The following is a 20538-nucleotide window of genomic DNA, read 5'->3' on the forward strand; positions in this document are numbered from 1 at the left end:
TCGACAAATATACAAACAGCATATCGAATCTGAGCAGATAGTGAATTGCTTTAAATATAAGAAAAGTACGTAGAATTCATAGTAGATTCAGACTTTTACAAAAGATTCGTATTAAATGATCTATTTGAGTAAATGTAGTCCCTTTTTATTCAAAATTACAATCCATTGAAAAAAAAGCATAAGGCTGATGTGCTTTTGAGACCAGTTTTTCTTATTCTATGTCGATTATTTGTTTTATTTTCAAAATTCAAGTGTACGCCCGGGCGTTTTGACGTAAACGTAGCTACGCGCATGGCTTGACATATGGATAGTGATCTAGTGGCCATGGCGTTAGCTCAATTCTTAAAAAGCTTTATATTTTAGAAGGTGGTAGACCTGGAGGCTTCATACTTTATATACAGATGCTTCATGTTACTAAGTTTCCATCTGTCATATGTCCATAGTCCTTGACCTCATTTTCATGGTTCAGTGACTGCTTAAAAAAAGACATTTTTGATGTTAATTTCTCTCTTATTATGAGTAATAGGATAACTACCGGTATATGTGGTATGTGCGTACCTTGCAAGGTCCTCATGATTGTCAGACAGTTTTCACTCGACCTCATTTCATGGGTCAGTTAACATTAGTTTAAGTTTTGGTGGTCAAGTCCATATGTCAGATACTATAAACAATAGGTCTTTTATATTTGGTGTATGGAATGATTGTAAGGTGTACATATCTAGCCGACAGGTGTCGTCTGACCTTGACCTCATTTTTATGGTTCAGTGGTCAAAGTTAAGTATTTGAGTTTGTTGGTTTTTTTCTAATACTATATGCAATAGGTCCAACTATATTTGGTGCATAGAAATAATTTATGATATACATGTCAGTCTCCAAGGTTTAATTTGACCTTGACCTTATTTTCACGGTTCATTGCTCTGTGTTTTTCTTATACTATAAGCAATAGGTCAACTATATTTGTTTTAGGGAAGAATTGTAAGCTGTACATGTCTGCCTGGCATGGTTCATCTGACCTTGACCTCATTTTTATGTTTCATTGAACAATGCTTAGTTTTTGTGGTTAAGTCTAATTCTTAGAAACTATAATTAAACAATAGGTCAACTATACTTTTGTATTATGATATTTAGTGTATTGAATGATTGTGAGGTGTACATGTATTTCTTCTTTGGTTTATATGACCTTGACCTCATTTTCTTGGATCATGTTAAGTTTATGTGATAGTTGTAGTGAAGCTTTATATTTAAGATCATCAACATAATCAATGATTAGTAAAGAAGGCGAGACATTTCAGTGTGTGTACAATAAGAGTTGCAGCTTGCCTTTAAAAGTGGTATTTCTTTGATTGTTGGATGATAATTATAGTCCCACTTGACCCAATCCTTTGAAATAATTCAAATTGTACACAATATTGTGGATCATCAATGCAGTTTAAGGTCTATATTTCGGGGGGGGGTTGTTAAATGGCGGAAACTGAAAACGAAAAAATAAAGAATTTTAACATCCTTTCTTTCGGGTTATTTTTATCTACATACTAATAATAGGCAAGTTTCATATTGTTAAGCACATGTTTACAAGAAAGAAAAACACTTACAGAGAAATAAATTCAAAATAAAAGATTTTAAAAAGCATATTGTATTGAAATAATTAGGAGTAGATCGTGAGACTTTGTTTTTGAAATATTTGATAAGCTCATGCGAATGTTGTTCATGCGATTGAATTAAGTATGTTCGACTTCTTATTTAAAAAAAAGTTGGATCAATGTCAAAAAGATAGTGACTCAGCAATAAATATGGCATAAACAGATGGACATTGATTCTAGGTTGTAAAGTAATATTTTTGCTTTTCATCGTTTTTTCTTTGTTTCTTTTTTTAATTGTCTTGAATCAAGATTTGTGATGTGGTGTATCTTAATGAGTTGTCTTGCATTGATGATTTTCGTTGTATCTTTTCTTGAATAATGGAAAGAAAACGTAAAAGAAATACAATGGAACAATGATGTATTGACAACAACCGATAAGGAAATCCGGGAACAAGAATAGAAACTTGAATATACTTATTTTTTATGTAAAAAGTTAGACATATATATGTCTCTGGTAAAAATTAACAAAATCACTCTTCATACAAAGCCTTTCTTACCCCATTACAATACTGAAATATGCTACTTAGGATCATACATCTAGAATTTAAAATCAATATATACGAATAGATGTGAAACAAGTGGCAGAAAATTTGTAGCCTATGTGGATGATGCGATTTGCTGAGTGCACTCACCAAGTTGGTCATGGTCATGTCCTATGGTTTTTAAAATCAAATTTGTCCACACTATTGTAAATATCCTGCTGCTTAATTCTTCTCTGAAAGTTTAATCCATCTCATATAGCCATGAATTTTATTTCATAATATTACAATTAAAAATAGTTTCACTCTTTCAGTATGCTGTTTTTCTATAGTTGACAACATTTAAAGATACATGTAGACAAAAAATACCAAAGGGACATTTAACTCAGAAGTAGAAAATAAATCGACAACGCCATGACTTAAAAAAACACAAAAAGATAAACAGACAAACAGACAAACAGACACACAATAGTACACACAAAACACAACATATAAAATAAAGGCTGAGCAACACAAACCCCACCAAAAACTGGGTGATCTCAGGTGCTTTGTAAGGGTAAACCGATCCAGATTCACATGTGACACCCGTTAACATGAATTCATATTCATTCACACCAAAGGAATGTTGAAATTTGAAGGATACTTTTATTTATATTGTTAGTTTTTAAAGATGTTGGTGCACTACTATGTGTTTTACATATCTCACATGCACTCTTAATCTGCTCTATGGTTGAGTTGTTGTCTTTTTGACATATTCCCCATTTCCATTCTCTATTTTACTTAAACTTAAGTTATTCTCTGGAAACTCAAATGTGTCTTCAGACAATGCCGACCTCGACAAAATATCAATATATAAAAATGAGGCTAACATTTTAAATTTAACAGCACAACATCAAAGACCAGATGACACAGATTCCTTTTGATGAGCTGTTACGTTAGTCTCTTCATGAGGGGGTCAAACTAGATTTGAATCCATTGGAAATCTGGTGTGTTTATTCTTTAGGTTCATACATTTTGTTAAAGTCAGGTAAATCTTTCAATCAGGCAATTTTTGATCAAGTATTCATTGGAAATTACTCTTTCTTATCCATTTAAAACAACCAGTTTTGGTCATACAAAGAATAACAATCAAATATTTGATAGTTTGTATTTATTTATAGCCATTCCAACTATAAAAAAAACTTACATATAAATCAACTTAGCCACAACTCAACATAATGTAATGTGTTATTAAATCATACAACAGGTTAACAAAACCATTAAAAAACAAACAAATGACTTAGCAACTCTAGAAAGGTTTATATAAATAAGGTCAAACAGAACCAAAACATTATTTTCATCAAACAGAACCTGTTTAATTTGCAATCATGTTTTTTTTAACTTTCTTTTAACTAGAACCATAAAATACCAACGCAAGATCTTATAATTTTTATTATTTTGTGAATCAATCTGACGATAGAATAAGAGACCCTGCATATGAGAGAGCATTAACTACCAGTACCAAAAAATATCCAAGTTCTAGTCAAACAAAAAAACTAAAATAGTATATAAAAATACAAGAAATTAATATTTGGACGGATGATGATAACTATAAATGAAGACACCTTTAAACAATACTCTTGTTATTAAATATCATAACAGTACTTATTTCTACTTTATTTTACATTATGTTTTACCTCAGGGAATCTGTTTCCTTCATGAAGATTTATTTTTTCATATACTTAAGGTATGGACACTATTTTAAACTAAGTGCTTTAGACATTTTTGTTGAAACAAATACAACAATTACCGGCATTTCATTTGGATTAAAAAATTAGGAATTTGGACACAAACAGGTGACTTATAAAATTTGGACATAAACAGGGAACTTATAAAAATCCTCTTATATACAAATTATTCAACAAAATCCTGCAGGCAACAAATATTGTTTTAATAGACATTATAAATATCCAATTGTTAGCACTATCCCAATATGTTTGAGCTGATTAATGTAAACACAAATATTCAAACTCTCCATATGTTACTTCAAAACTAAAAAACAAAGATGTTAGTTGAAAAAGTGGCAAGATTGAACCCAAATTACTGACATTTCACAGAATAAAATCAATAATAAATCTAACAGAGGCGTACGGAAAGACCTGAAACATTACAAAATATGAAGAGAAAAAAATAAAATAAGTGGTTCTTTCATAAAGCGTTACCAAATTATTTGACTTGTACAAAATATTAAGAAAAACAAATACTACTTTTTTTTTTAAATTGTTCACTTGCATGACCAGTACACAAAATCAAGGAAAACATCTGTGTTTATATATATATATATAATGTATCAAAACATTGATAAAGTTTTGGGCCAACAAGGAATGTCACTTTTTAAAAAAATATCATTTATCAAGATTTGTTTATTTAATAGTGTATAAATGATTCTATTCTCAGGTTACAGGTATGTAAACAAGAAAATTAGTAACACTAAAGGAAATGCCCATTTTCACAATTTTTAATTACAGTTTTTTCTTATTCAATCCACAAGTAAAACTCATCTGACAGTCACTAGATTGCTTTGAGGGCAGATTCTACATAACAGTAACCTGTATCTTACAATAAAGAACTACCAATTTTTTTTAAATGGTCCAGAAAAAAAAACTAAGCTGAACCCTTTATTTACCAGAAATCAGTCTGAAGTTTTGTAACTTCTAAGCTGAACCATTTCTTTACCACAAATCAGTCTGAAGTTTTGTAACGTCTAAGCTGAACCCTTTCTTTACCAGAAATCAGTCTGAAGTTTTGAAACGTCTAAGCTGAATCCTTTCTTTACCAGAATTCAGTCTAAAGTTTTGTAACAAGACAAACAATTAACTATTGATAATAATTAGCCCATTGTAAGCTAAAACATGTTTACTCTGAACAAATCTTTAGAACAAAAGGGGTTCACTTAACACAGATTTCTCTGAATTCCATTTTTCATGATATTCATTCCATGTGGGGAATCATTGTGTAATGAACTATTAAATTCTTGGTTGCAGACCTTGCTCATAACAAATCAATGCTAAATTCAATACTTTTTAGATGCAAGGTTAAGATAAGGGTTGAAAAAATATCTACAATTAACTAACAATATGGGTCACTTATTGAAAAACAGGGTTGCAATTTAGTTTATTTCTTCATTTGATACATTTCTAGAATATAAACCAAAGTATACAAAGACAAAGTAAATAAAGACAAAGTAAGAAATACACAAAAATTGGTCATTTCCAAACAAATCACAGTATTTGTACAGTAGGTATTAAAACATATTAATAGCAAATAAACAATACATGTACATCAAAATTGAAAGTATCACAGTTACGCTTCATTGAATATAAACTTTATCATAATAATATAAACTAAATGCTATATCACAGCCTCATATAAGAATGATTTTGAAGGAGTTTCTATTTCTATATGGTTATATCATACAAAAAAAGTCTTCAATTTGTAAAACATTTCTTATCCACATAATAATTATTTGTATTTTGCATATCAATGAACTTCATAGTTCCAGTGAGAAATAAGCTAAAGGCAAATACTGGAAAAATCAGAATAACCATGTGATAACATGGAAATTTACATAAGCACTAAATTTTCTTGTATTAATAAAGATAAAAATAATTAAGACCTGAGTGATGAATAAATATTATATTCAGAAAAGTTTCCATCTTGATTTGCTCTAGATTTACACAAATGTCACACAAGAATTTGCGATGCAACTGCAAATTGCTATAAATGCATAGAAGTTAAAAAGATCATTGTCACATTTATGTTTTATTTCCCTACACACATTTTTCAATAACTGAAATTTGTGAAAACAAAATGATCTAGATCTGACCAATACAATTTTAAGGATGTACTTAGGTGAGGTTTTGGAATAAGTGTCAAATGATCGGACTCCTTGGTGTTTTTCCATACGATACAAGGTAAAATATTTTGCCCCATAACACCAATTCATCTTTTAACATAATACTTAGTAGTTCATAAAAGGTCATTTGGCAAAATTTAGGCAGATTCTTAATTTTCTTTCTTTTGATTTGAGACCCAAATAATACCAATGCAAATATAAGGTAAAAGTCGGAGTCAGCCTTTTCCCGTCATATTTTATAAATCAAATATATCGAAAAGGAGCTCCATGACCTATCAATATGTTTAGCTTATTTTGATCCTTTACAATACTCTTCCAGCTTAAAGTATCAATTTTGAATTCTTAATTTATTTGATTTTACCTTAGCTCGCCTAAGTATATCCTTAATATATATATTTATTCAAAGGGACTTCAGAACACAAAATTCCCATAATTTGATGTTTTTCCTCTATTTTACTGCATTATACAGTATTTAGTGAACATTTTTTGAAAAACAGTAGCTGGTATCAGCAGTTTTGTAAAAATTTAACTTTGCTAGCAAACATATAAGGCATCACTATGGATTACTTATATCATACATTTATATAAAATACATATTAATGTCACTTTCCATTGAACTTAGCTAGCATGGCAAATACACATTATATTAACAATTGTAACAATATCCTATCATTTCACAAATTTTTTCGTGAAACTGGGTAATGGCCGTGATGGATTTAAGTTCCCATTGTGTAAAGGAGAGTTTGGTAATGGATCAAGTTTTTGGTGACTGCCATTCAGATTTGGCGAGCTTGAATGTTTCATGGGTAGATTCTTTTCCCCTTTCTTTGGTTTCTGAAATCAGAGAAAAGACAGATGATAAATGATCAAAGAATTTTTTGTTCAGTAAATACCAAACATTTTGTTACTAATTTGAAATGTCAGATATAATACAAATATAAAAATACTTAAACTATCACATTTCCATGTTCAGTGAACTGCAAAATCAGTGTCGAATTATGTTGGTATTTGAGAGCCACTAATAAGTCTAACAGGAAGCTTAATACAATTTTTTATGATAAAAGAGATGATTTTTCATTTCCTATCATTAATTATCCATTTTTAGATGGTGATGCTCCCTTGTCACCAACCTTTGGTGTTTATATATCTCAACTTGTACGATTCGTTCGTGAATGTCAAAACGTATCAGATTTTAGCGAGAGAAATTTAATTTATGTATTACTGAAAAATTATTACACCAGGGTTTTCGATATCACAAACTAGTCAAAACATTTACTAAATTTGCCAATGATGATTGTGATCAAGTTTGGTTTAATTTGGCCCAGTAGTTTCAGAGAAGAAGAATTTTGTAAAATTTAACGACGACAGAGATGGACGCCAAGTGATGACAAAATGCTCACTTGAATGGCCAGATGAGCTAAAAAAGAAAGTAACAACACACTAGCTTACCTTTTGTTGCAATGGGTTCATCACTCCTACATTGGGAGTTGTGTTGAATACTTTGTTGAAATTAGTTTCTCTGTTGACTAGTTCCATTTGGTAGTACCGTTTCTCATCCTGGAAAAATGATTAATACAATTTTTAAACTACAGTCAAACCTGTATTAACAGACCACACAAGTAAGAAGGCAAAAATAGTCTCTTAATACAGGTAGTCTTTAACACAAAGTTGGTCATCAAGTGCAAAAGTCAATTTTGACAATTCTTCATCCTATTTCTTGACCCCAAAGACTGAGAGATGGTAGCAGCAAATTAGTTTAACCCCACCACATTCTATAAGTTGTGGTAGTTTGATGTTAATTTGTTGAGGTTCAATCTCCAAGAATAACATGACCGCCCAGTGGATGTGAATTTCAGTTTCCTGACTTTTCCTCTGAAGTCTGATCTGTGTTACATAATCAATTGTTCACTCTAAAAATTACAAAGACTTATAAGAATTTCCGTCAGGAGCATGTAGTTCACTGGTTGTCCTTGGTTCATGTCTGTTATAATTGTTTTGCATAAATTGTTTTGTTATAAATTAGGCTGTTTGTTTTCTCAATTGTTTTTCCTCATATTTTTCATGTGAGGGCCTTTTCCAGCTGACTATACAATTTTTTCTCTTATTGTTGAAGGCTGTATGGTTGCCTATAATTGCTTTCATCCACTTCATTTGAACTTTGGTGGATATACATGTACCAAAACCTAATTTTTAAATGGGTAGGTTTGTGTGTAAAGCCAACTGTTTCCCCTTCCACACTTAGACTACAGGTACCAAATCTGGTAAAACTTACAATTAATTGTTTCATTCTCTGTTCTTTTTCAATGATTGAATGTCTTAGTTGTTCTATCAATTCAAGATCCTCTGGTCTTGATTCCCTATTACGATACCTCTCTGATGCTTCTTGTAAACTGAAAATATATACATGTATATAATTAAACCATTAAAAAGTGTTTCAAAATAATAGTATAATTAAACCTATAAAAAGTGTTTCAAAATAATAATATAATTAAACCTATAAAAAGTGTTTCAAAATAATAATATAATTAAACCTATAAAAAGTGTTTCAAAATAATCTGAATTAAAAATATAAAATTAATTAAGAATGTTTCATGCTAGCCAAAAGTCTGATGCCACCAGCCTTTAACAACCAGCTTCGCCAAGAAAGAGATGGACAGCAGATTTAATGTGATAAGTGTGACACAATCTAAAAAATTCTTGTCAAAAACAGTGAACACTTAAGTGTCAAGTAACAGATAACAGGAATCCCATTTTAAAAAAAAACAGTTAACAGTGCAAATTTTAACAGAACAGATAACAGACAGTGGGTTGAAAACAGTTAACAGAATAATTTTATCTCAAATAAAAACACTTTATAAAAAAGACCAAAACAGGTTAACGTAAAAAGATATTGAGACAAGACAAGACAATTCTACAAATTTTCAATGTCTAAAATTATTATTTTATAGTCTTTAGAGTCTTCCATACTTACGCTATCTGTGTTTCTGAGATTTTATCTTTGAGTATTTCTTGAGCTTCAGTAAAATCTTCCATCATTTGCTCAATCTCTTTGTTGTGGTCAGTTTTCACATTCTCTAAATCATTCTTAAACTGTTTGGTCATAACTTCTTCTTTTTTCCTGTTCAAAATGTACAGAATTATTAATGATAATTGTTCTCCCACAGAAAATTTGCCTTTCATAGCTTATTGTGTAGATTAATAATAAATTTATGTCAAAATTTTGCCCTGCAAATTCAACAATATTTTTTATTTGACAAGCTGTCATATTCAACAATTTAAGGGCATTAAATGGCAAACATATAAATTATTTTAAGCATAATTTTTTTTATATTCATGTTTTGATGGCAATAAGTTTCCCTTACAACCTTTTTCTCCCATGAAGATTTATTTCTTATTTCACACTAAAGAGTGCGCTATATGGATAAGTTATAACAGAAATGTGTTAAATGGGTTTCCATGGTCACAACATAATACTTTTCCCTTGTAGCAACAGACATTTGTGTTTTCTTGAATAACATACAAAACACGAATGTAGGACAGAAAGGTCACAGGACAAAAAGTCACAGGATAAAAAGTCACAATTCAGTTTTGAGATTATTTTTCTTTGGACAAGAAAACATTTATTTTGAAAATATTTTTTTTGTATTTTTCTTAAAGTCTACACTCATGTTCCATCTAAAAGATTCTTGATGCAACTATAGATCTTAAGTATTGAAAATGTCTGATTTTTATGTTTGACAACAGAATCAGACCTATAAAGTCAAACTGTTAAGGTACAAAAGAGAAGAAGAATGTTTTGTGGTATTTTCTATTTTAATAAAATATCATTTTTGCAATAAAATAAATAGGTTTCATGACACCTGTCAATATTTAATTTCAATAATAAACTTGCCAAATGTTTATTTATTATATATTAAAATGACATAACTTGAGTTGATATCAAGTAATGAATATCAATAGAATTTACCATTGCCAATAAAGCTAAAAAGCTGGAAATTTGAATGTTATTCCAATCTGAATTCAAGAACAAAGCAACATGATGTATTTAGCATAATTACAAAACACATGGACTTCTATGACTGATTTAGTGATGAAGATTATAGACTTTTTAGTTTATCTTGGTCTGATATTTTTAATACAATTATATTAACTTATGTGCAATTTTCTATTATAGCATTATCTTTGCATTTTCTAAAAAATTTGTTATAATAAAATTAAAGAAATGACATTAAGCACTCTATTTTGAAAAATTACAGTAATCAGTACAGAAAGATATCAAATATCTATACAATACAGCTGATAAAGACAATTTCAATCTTTATTGATAAGTAACAAATTTTAAAAACTTCTTAAAACAATACAGCTGATAAAAATTCAATTTCTATCTTTATTGATAAGTACATGTAACAAATTTTAAATACTTCTTAGGGGTCATCTATAATTGTCAACCAATTTTCAAAGTGTACAAAATGTACACTTAGGGGAGAGGGTTAAAATTCAACATTTTTACCGTTCGCTTTTTTTTAATTTTTTGATTTTTTTCCTATAGCAGGGTTCGATTTTTTTTATTACCGTGATGAAGCCATTTATCATCTATGCATTTGAAAATAATGTGAAATTGTACATTAAAAGTAGCCTGTTTTAAAATATATGTGATACAGATTATGATGGCTCACAGTCAGATATGTTTCAGGTTATTTTCAATGCAAAATGTCTATATCAAACTAATCTATAATAGACAGGATCTTCTTTTTTTATTAAGAATGATTGATTTTTGTCTTGAAATCTGAAAATGGTTAATATACACTTTTTGAGGGAGGGTGTGGGGTCTGTAAAAGTGTATGTTTTGTACACTTTGTAAAATGGTTGACAATTTTGGATGACCTCTTTTTTAAAACAAGAATGCGTTCATAGTAAACAGATGCCCCACTCGCAAGATAATTTTCTATGTTCAATGGGCTGTGAAATTGGAGGTAAATACTCTTATTTGGCATTAAAATTGGAAATATCATATCATAGGAAACATGTGTACTAAGTTTCAAGTTGATTGGACTTCATCTTCATCAAAAACTACCTTGACCAAAAACTTTAACCTGAAGTGGGACAGAGGAATGAACGATAGAACAGACGAACGAACGGATGCACAGAACAGAAAAAATAATTTTCTAGATGTAATTGTCGAAGAACCAGTAGGATTATGTTTTTCAGTCCCTGGACAAGTGCAAGATTCAGGTTTATGGCATGTGTAATTCAATTTTTAATTCTAAATATTCTTTTTTCTCAGTAAGAAATACTATATATTTTCTACAGTTATCTTGTCAACAAGGGTGTATGTAGGTGATGAGTCTGCTGACCCCACTGAATCTGTGTCTGCAATCAAAAATTGACAGAGTTTGAAATAGTTAAAGGTACCTACTTGATTTGAAGATTAGCATCACTTCTAACTTTGAGTATTTCCTTCCCTTTTCCCTCCAACTCTCTAAGTAATCTTTCAATATTGTCTTTCAGATCATGTATTTCATCTTTAAGGTTGTTTATATGTCGTTCTCTATGACCTATTTCACTTTGTAACTCTTCAGTTTTCATTTGATGATCTTTGTCCTAAATACACAGAATTAATTTATACATTAAGATTTTTTAACACAGAACACTTCTTTATGTTATTTTGTGAATCCTTACTTTTGTTGTTTTTGGAATATAATCATGGGTTTTTAATTTGTTTTTGAATGTGTGGTTCAGATCTTGCACATCTTAAACCAATGATAATTGTGCATTACCTTAGGGTTGATTATTTTTTTTATATTTTACAAAAAATCCACAAAAAAAGTTTCAACTAGTATACTTATTCTCCTAGTATGAGTATGAAGTATAAGGCAGGGATTGGCATTCCAAACAAGAGGCTCGTAAGAGCTTGGATCGTTCACCTGATTTTTTTTTAGCTCAATTCATTCATCAATCATGATTTATATTTTTGAGTTAAAATGTATATCAGTGTTTGCTTAAAAATGCTACTTTTTTTTTGTTTTGGTCATATATGCCTCAATATAAATATCTAAGTTATGTTCTTAGTGCTTACGAGATGAAATGTAACAAGCATTCTGTGAGTATTGCATGGCAATAAATAATCCCTTACCGTTTAACAATCATTGTATTGAAACAAAATTCTAAGTTGATCTATAACTTGTTATGGTGTAAACTAAATCAAGTCAATATCTTCAAGCATGACAAATAAAAGTGTTAAAAACTGATTATTACAGTGAATTTTCTAAGTCAAAGGACCATAACTCTGTTGAAAATCATCAGACCTAAACAAAATTTGAACTTGATCTGCATTTTGTCTCGATAAAACTATATACCAATTTTCAAATCAATATTTTCAAGCATGACGGAAAAAGTGTGGACAACTTATTCTTTGAGTGAATTTTCTAAGTTCAAGGACCATACCTCTGAAAAAAATCATCAGACTGAAACAAAATTCATCTGTAACTTGTCAGGATAAAACTATATACCAATTTTCAAATCAATATCCTCAAGTATGATGAAAAAAAAAAGTGTAGGAAACTTGTTATTTGAGTGAATTTTTCGAAGTCAAAAGACCATACCTCTCAAAAATTCATGATTTGCATTATTCCATGTGTCAGAGTGTTATTGTAATATAATGAAATTCTTTCTTATTGTTAGCAGAAAATAAAGCCAAACCTTCTGCCTTGAAATTTCTATTGATCTCTCCAACTCTATCCTAGCTGTGTGCATCTGTGAAGCATGGCTTTTTTCTACTTCATCTACAAACTGCTGATGCTGAGTAGATAGCTCATCTCTTACATTAGCTAAAATTAATATACCAATATTACATAACACTGATTATACTTCATCTAAATGACCTTCATTCTGCCTTTTTTTATACAACAAGGTTACAAGTGTTCCTTATTTCATCTAAATTTCTTCTTACTTTGTGTCATTAAAATAATATGTATATCATTGTAACTAAGACTACAATCACAGGTTCCTGTAAGGGCTATTCCAGAAAAAAATGTATGGGGGGGGGGGGGGGTTGGAAGGCACATTACATTAATAATACATGGGTGATGGGTATCAGAGCAACTTTTTACACTATAATGCACTATAATTCTCAATTACAATTGTCTCGGTGGTGGGTGCTGACAAAAACTGCCTTCCAACCCCCCCCCCCCCCCCCCCCCTACATTTTTTTCTGGAATAGCCCTAATGAAATATCAGATTTTTTAGGTGTAGCCAAATTTCCTGTCTTCTAAAAGGTTCTTATTTTTACTTTTTGCCCATTTTGTTAACAATGTGAATCCATAAATGGTACAAGAAATTGCAATCAAAATTTCTGGATTTCATTTTAAAAAAGAACAAATACATTCTTACTCGCATCGTATAAATTACAAAGTAAAGCAATACCTTTACATGGAAATTAACACCCTCATAAAATTTGCATAAGATAGTGTTAATAGAATAGATCCTTCAAATATAAACTTAAATGACTGTCCCTAAAACATAAATGCTTAGCAAACAATTTACAATTATTTTGATCTTAAGATATCTATTTTAAATTTCATTGAGTTGTATTGCTGTCTTTAAAGATTTGTCATACCTATTTTTTCATTGTGTTTCTTTGACTGTGATTCCAGATCAGCAAGACGTTTATCTTCTGCTTCTGACTTTACACCTTCTACAGCTGCTTTGTGAGCTGTCAAATGAACTTGCATATCTTCCATATGTGCTGACTTCATTTTTCTCTCTAATTCCTGAAATAAAGGTCATAAATAAGTTTATAAATATTTTATAACTATTTTCTAGTTATCTTTGAAATAATAAATGGGGAATGTGACCATAGGAGACATATGATGCCCCTGCTTGCATATAATGTATAAAGGGACATAACTCAAGAAAGGGGGGGGGGGGTGCATAAAAACAGCACTTGTTTTGCTTTTTATTGTCAGGATGTTATCTTGATGATTTATTCAATATGTGGTGTTTGTTCTCAGGAAAGCAACCTTCCAGATTTTAATCAATAACTTATATGAATTGCAATTCTGTACCAAACAATTCTTTTAATAAAATGCTTGGCTGAGCACAGCCTGATACACCTGCAGTAGTCGAACCCTGAACAGTTGGTGCAAGTTTGGACACAATATTCGAGGTTACATGGTACGGTCTGAATTGGGATTGTCATCAAATTTTTGACATAATATATAAAATACAAAAATGTAAATGTGTTGAAAGATCTTAAACGTTTAAAATGGGTAGAAATATTTGTATTAATTTTCAATTGAAGATTTCTTGCTATTGCTCAATAATGTGCAATTGAAGATTTCTTGCTATTGCGCAATACTGTGCAATTGAAGATTTCCTGCTATTGCACAATACTTTATATAATGATTTACACATCATATTTGGTGTGCATCTCCTGCCATATCAGTATTTTTTGCTTTAATATACAAATAAGAAATATTAATCAATGCAAAAATTTACATATATAAAACAAGAGGCTCTCAAGAGCCTGAATCGCTCACCTTAATTCTTTTAGTTAAATCTCTCATCAATGATTATTTTGGCTTTTCAATTTATCTAAATGTTTTTTGGATCGTCCTATTTTCTTCAAAAGCCAAAAAAAATAATCATTTTCTCCTATGTTCTATTTTAGCCATAGGAGCTATGTTTCTTGACATACAAGGAAATAAAATATAAAATTTATACTAGATACTCTGAAACTCATTTAGCCTAAGTTTGGCTGAAATTGATACAGCAGTTTCAAAGGAAAAGATTTTTTAAAGTAAGTCAACATGATGAACAAATTGTGAAAAAAGTCTTTAAAGAGCAATAACTCCTTAAGGGGTCAATTGACAATTTTGGTCAAATTGACTTAATTGAAGATCTTACTTTGCTGAACATTATTGCTGTTTACAGTTTATTTCTATCTATAATTATATTCAAGATAATAAACCAAAAACAGCAAAATTTCCTTAAAATTATCAATTCAGGGGCAGCAACCCAACAACAGGTTGTCTGATTCATCTGAAAATTTCAGGGCAGATAGATCTTGACCTGATAAACAATATTACCCAATGTCAGATTTGCTCTAAATGCTTTGGTTTTTGAGTTATAAGCCAAAAACTGCATTTGACCCCTATGTTCTATTTTTAGCAATGGCGACCATGTTTGTTGATAGATCATAACTTCGGATACAATTTACAAACTAGATACCCTAAGGAACATTCAGTTAAAGTTTGGAAGTATTTGGCCCAGTAGTTTCAGAGGAGAAGATTTTTGTAAAAGATTACTAAGATTTACGAAAAATGGTTAAAAATTGACTATAAAGGGCAATAACTCCTAAAGGGGTCAACTGACCATTTCCGTCATGTTGACTTATTTGTAAATCTTACTTTGCTGAACATTATTGCTGTTTACAGTTTATCTCTATTTATAATAATATTCAAGATAATAACCAAAAACAGCAAAATTTCTTTAAAATTACCAATTCAGGGACAGTAACCCAACAACAGGTTGTCTGATTCATCTGAAAATTTCAGGGCAGATAGATCTTGACCTGATAAACAATATTATCCCTTGTCAGATTTGCTCTAAATGCTTTGGTTTTTGAGTTATAAGCCAAAAACTGCATTTGACCCCTATGTTTTATTTTTAGCAATGGCGACCATGTTTGTTGATAGATCACAACTTCGGATACAATTTACAAACTAGATACCCTAAGGAACATTCATTAAAGTTTGGAAGTATTTGGCCCAGTAGTTTCAGAGGAGAAGATTTTTGTAAAAGATTACTAAGATTTACGAAAAATGGTTAAAAATTGACTATAAAGGGCAATAACTCCTAAAGGGGTCAACTGACCATTTCCGTCATGTTGACTTATTTGTAAATCTTACTTTGCTGAACATTATTGCTGTTTACAGTTTATCTCTATTTATAATAATATTCAAGATAATAACCAAAAACAGCAAAATTTCTTTAAAATTACCAATTCAGGGACAGTAACCCAACAACAGGTTGTCTGATTCATCTGAAAATTTCAGGGCAGATAGATCTTGACCTGATAAACAATATTATCCCATGTCAGATTTGCTCTAAATGCTTTGGTTTTTGAGTTATAAGCCAAAAACTGCATTTGACCCCTATGTTTTATTTTTAGCAATGGCGACCATGTTTGTTGATAGATCACAACTTCGGATACAATTTACAAACTAGATACCCTAAGGAACATTCATTAAAGTTTGGAAGTATTTGGCCCAGTAGTTTCAGAGGAGAAGATTTTTGTAAAAGATTACTAAGATTTACGAAAAATGGTTAAAAATTGACTATAAAGGGCAATAACTCCTAAAGGGGTCAACTGACCATTTCCGTCATGTTGACTTATTTGTAAATCTTACTTTGCTGAACATTATTGCTGTTTACAGTTTATCTCTATCTATAATAATATTCAAGATAATAACCCAAAACAGCAAAATTTCCTTAAAATTACCAATTCAGGGGCAGCAACCCAACAACAGGTTGTCTGATTCATCTGAAAATTTCAGGGCAGATAGATCTTGACCTGATAAACAATATTACCCAATGTCAGATTTGCTCTAAATGCTTTGGTTTTTGAGTTATAAGCCAAAAACTGCATTTGACCCCTATGTTCTATTTTTAGCAATGGCGACCATGTTTGTTGATAGATCATAACTTTGGATACAATTTACAAACTAGATACCCTAAGGAACATTCAATTAAAGTTTGGAAGTATTTGGCCCAGTAGTTTCACAGGAGAAGATTCTTGAAATAGTTTACGACGACAGACGACGGACGACGATGGACGCCAAGTGATGGCATAAGCTTTAGGTGAGCTAAAAATGCCAATGAACCCCCATTTTTCTTTATATAAATCTTTATAAAAGAGAGAGATTTATATCACATGGCACAATTATATTCATGTGTATAGAATTGTAATTCTACATAATTTTCTAACTAAAATGCCCATCTAAAAACAGAAACATACAATCGATGATTTGTTCACTATGATGTGATGCATCCATGAAGCAATGTCAACAAGCATACACAATGGGTAAAACATGTTTTCACAACCATTACACAAGGATAAGAAGAAAATATATAAGAAGTTCAATTTTTACATGATTATGGAAAAAATAGTCTGAATAATAGCATTAATTGATCATATTTAAATGTATCCTGTCTTTGTTTGTCCAATATATGAGTTGACATTCATGACTGGCTAAAAATTTAAACTGGAATTTTTCTGTTAACAAAAATGCATACTATATTCATGACAAATTTCACCCTTCTTGAGTAAAAAATGGAATTCTATAATTTAAAAAGCACTAACCAAAAATCAAGAGATCAATACCAAGATCATTAAAGAAAGCAAGTTTGCTAACATATCCTAACCAGGTGCTCCCCAGGGCGCAGCTTTATACGACCGCAGATGTGGAACCCTGAACAATTGGGGCAAGTATGGACACAACATTAAAGCTTGATACAGCTCTGAATTTGGATTGTGATCAAATTTTTGACATAATATGAGTTTCTGACACAAAACAAATGTCAAAATCTTACAAATCTATTGCACAATATTGTGCAATTAAAGATTTCTTCTTATAACTTTTAAAAAATTTGGAATTTGAGAAATTTGGAAAAAAATTAATTGAAAACTACTACCCTTTTTTGCAATTAGTCAAAAACCTGACATTCCTTTATACATAATTTACAAGAAGAGTAAGGGAGGTATATCTGAACATACCTGATACATTGTATGTTAAATGCTTTTGAATTACCTCCCTTACACTGCTTTAAATTGTCTTAATTGTCCATTGACTAGAAAAACCTTGTGTTTCCCCCCTAATTCCAAAACATTTTGAGCCATAAACCCCCAAAGTCAATACTAACCATCCCTTCATGGTATGGAAACTTGTGGAATAATTTCAGAAAGATTCATACACTTAAACACAAGTTATCGTTTGAAAACTGCAAAAATGCTCATTTTGGGCCCCTTTTTGGCCTCTAATTACTTAACTATTGGGACCAAAATTGATCCCAACCTTCCTTTAGAGGTATTAAATCTTCTGGTAAAAATTTATAGAGATTCATTCACTAAAACTTCACTAAAGTTATTGTCCGGAAACTAAATATGTCTTCGGACGACGACATGATAGCATTATATGAAGCAAAATTTGTTTGGCGATGTATAAAAACATGAAGAAACGGATATTACAGCTGCATTTATTTCTCCCTTCTATACAGCTATATTTCAAAATATTAGAAAAGCTTGCAAAGCCTCTTACAGTCTTTTACTAAGTTTCATTAAAATGCAATACATGTATATCAAAGTTAAGGTTGGTGTTAAATTTTGTAATTTTTAAAGAATATGCAAACTGATAAGAAATACATTTGAACATATACAAATTATTTTCATACTATTAATATACATATGAGTATGGTAAAGCCTAGAATCATAAATAAATGTTATACAAATACATGTATCTAAACTTTTCCACACTTTCAAGTTAAAACAAAATAAGTGTCAAGGAACATACAATATTGCACAGAAGTGTGTGAGTTCAGCATGAAATAAGCAATCATATATGTTTAATTTTTGCACTCTATAGCTATATGTTACACAAACTATTTCATGTGACATTTAATTGAAATGATATACTTTACATAGGAAGACCCAAACAAAAGATTTTTTTTACATAAAACAATAAATTCTAGTTCATCGCCTGAGGTATCTGACACAATGCACAAGAACACACAAGCACAAAAGTCCTGTAGGAATGTTATAATGTAAAGGCATGAATATAAAACATGGATCAATCTGAACAATTATTGTGAACCCAATGATACTTTTCCACAGATTAACCTGCAAGTTACCTGTTGATTTAAACTTTTTTAAGTAACTGTCCCATCTAACAAATAGTTCACTGTGTAGTTAATTCACTTGGACCTTTAAATTTCTTCTAGGAGAAATCTATCACTCACAAATTAATTTACCTGAACGAAAAATTGAACTGTCAATGATGAAAATACATGTACAAATACTAAATAAGGACTCATTGAAATTGCATGTAGTGTTGTATTTATTCAATATCAATATAACATTTTTAATTGTTTCAATATAAACACTGTTTCAAAAACTAAAAGTTGATTTCTGATCAAATTTTTAATACTTTACCTATTTTAAAGTTTGCTTTTTTGTGTTTGACAAATAATAACTTTAAAATAAAGGAGTAGGTTCAGTAAGACCCCTTCTTGGCCCCAAAATATAGCAGTTTTACAAAAGTGTGAAAATGTTATCTTTCAGCTATTTATTGGAAAGTAAAATGCTTCAGCTACATAAATATGGGCTATTTTTGATAATACAATGCACATATATCGGGTACTAATCTCATTAAGTCATGCTAAATTACTAAAATCTTCATAATTTTAGCATTGTAGTCAAATTTTAGACAGTTTCTGTCTTAAATGAAAGTGGCCGCATTTGTGTTCATTATAATATTGAATTGTAAGTTGAAATTGATGATAATACAAAACATATATAAAGGTTGAAGATGAACACATATGCAGCCACTTTCATTTTTGACAAAAAACATCTGAAAAGAGACGTTTTTTTGGCATATTTGATAGATTTTTCATATTTATAATATATAAGCTTGAATCCGAGCGTTTTAATGACTGAATCAAATAAAATCTTTCACATAAACGAATCGAATCAAGTGAAATAGACATTTAAGTGTTTAAAAAGAGTCCAAAATCTGTCGTTAGATGAACCTGAAATTTGAGGCCAAAATCTGCCCTTACCGGCACTACTCCTTTGTTTAAATTAAGGTCTTGATAAATGTATTCTATAACTGAACATATACAAAACATGCAAATGCTTTGGAACAATACCAAATTTTTTGTCAGAAATAAAGTTTTTATGATTAGATCCATGTTTATATTGAACAGATTGAAAATGTATTATTGAAATTGAATAAATACAATCATGCATGCAGTTTATGCAAGTTTCTAAAAGTATTTCAATAAAAAAAGAAGATAATTTTTTGGTCAGGTAAACTAATCAAAAAGGTCAAAGTGAAACTAGATGTGTCGAAACATCACGAATGGCCCTGTCTCAAAAAACTGAAAAATCTGCTATTTCAACAACAGATGTGGATACAAACATGATGGTAGTCTCATATATCAAAAATCACCTCAAAATTTGAAGGAGTATAGAAAAAAGTCTGTGTAAAAAAAATATGATTTTCAACAATTTTCAGTCTTAACTAGAGGCTCTAAAGAGCCTGTGTCGCTCACCTTGGTCTATGTGCATATTAAACAAAGGACACAAATGGATTCATGACAAAATTGTATTTTGGTGATGGTGATGTGTTTGAAGTTCTTACTTTACTGAACGATTTTGCTTCTTACAATATTATCTATAATGAACTTTGCCCATTAGTAACAGAGAACTATGTTTGGTAAAAATTTACATAAATTTACCAAATTAATG

General features: G+C 30.4%; 1 protein-coding gene across 1 annotated transcript in view; it reads right to left on the minus strand.

Annotated features, from left to right (window-relative positions):
- Positions 1–3252: 3252 nt before the first annotated feature.
- Positions 3253–20538, minus strand: part of LOC139519924 (protein FAM184A-like) — a 34558-nt gene continuing 17272 nt past the window's right edge. The window contains exons 11-17 of the mRNA XM_071312244.1: positions 13630–13783; positions 12714–12841; positions 11431–11615; positions 8986–9132; positions 8287–8404; positions 7464–7571; positions 3253–6848 (exon numbers count right to left, since the gene is read on the minus strand). Of these exons, the coding sequence (XP_071168345.1) occupies positions 6684–6848; positions 7464–7571; positions 8287–8404; positions 8986–9132; positions 11431–11615; positions 12714–12841; positions 13630–13783 (1005 nt within the window). The 3' untranslated portion in view covers positions 3253–6683. The remainder of the gene's footprint in view (positions 6849–7463; positions 7572–8286; positions 8405–8985; positions 9133–11430; positions 11616–12713; positions 12842–13629; positions 13784–20538) is intronic.

Source organism: Mytilus edulis, chromosome 4, assembly GCF_963676685.1.
Source record: "Mytilus edulis chromosome 4, xbMytEdul2.2, whole genome shotgun sequence".
NCBI lineage: Eukaryota > Metazoa > Mollusca > Bivalvia > Mytilida > Mytilidae > Mytilus > Mytilus edulis.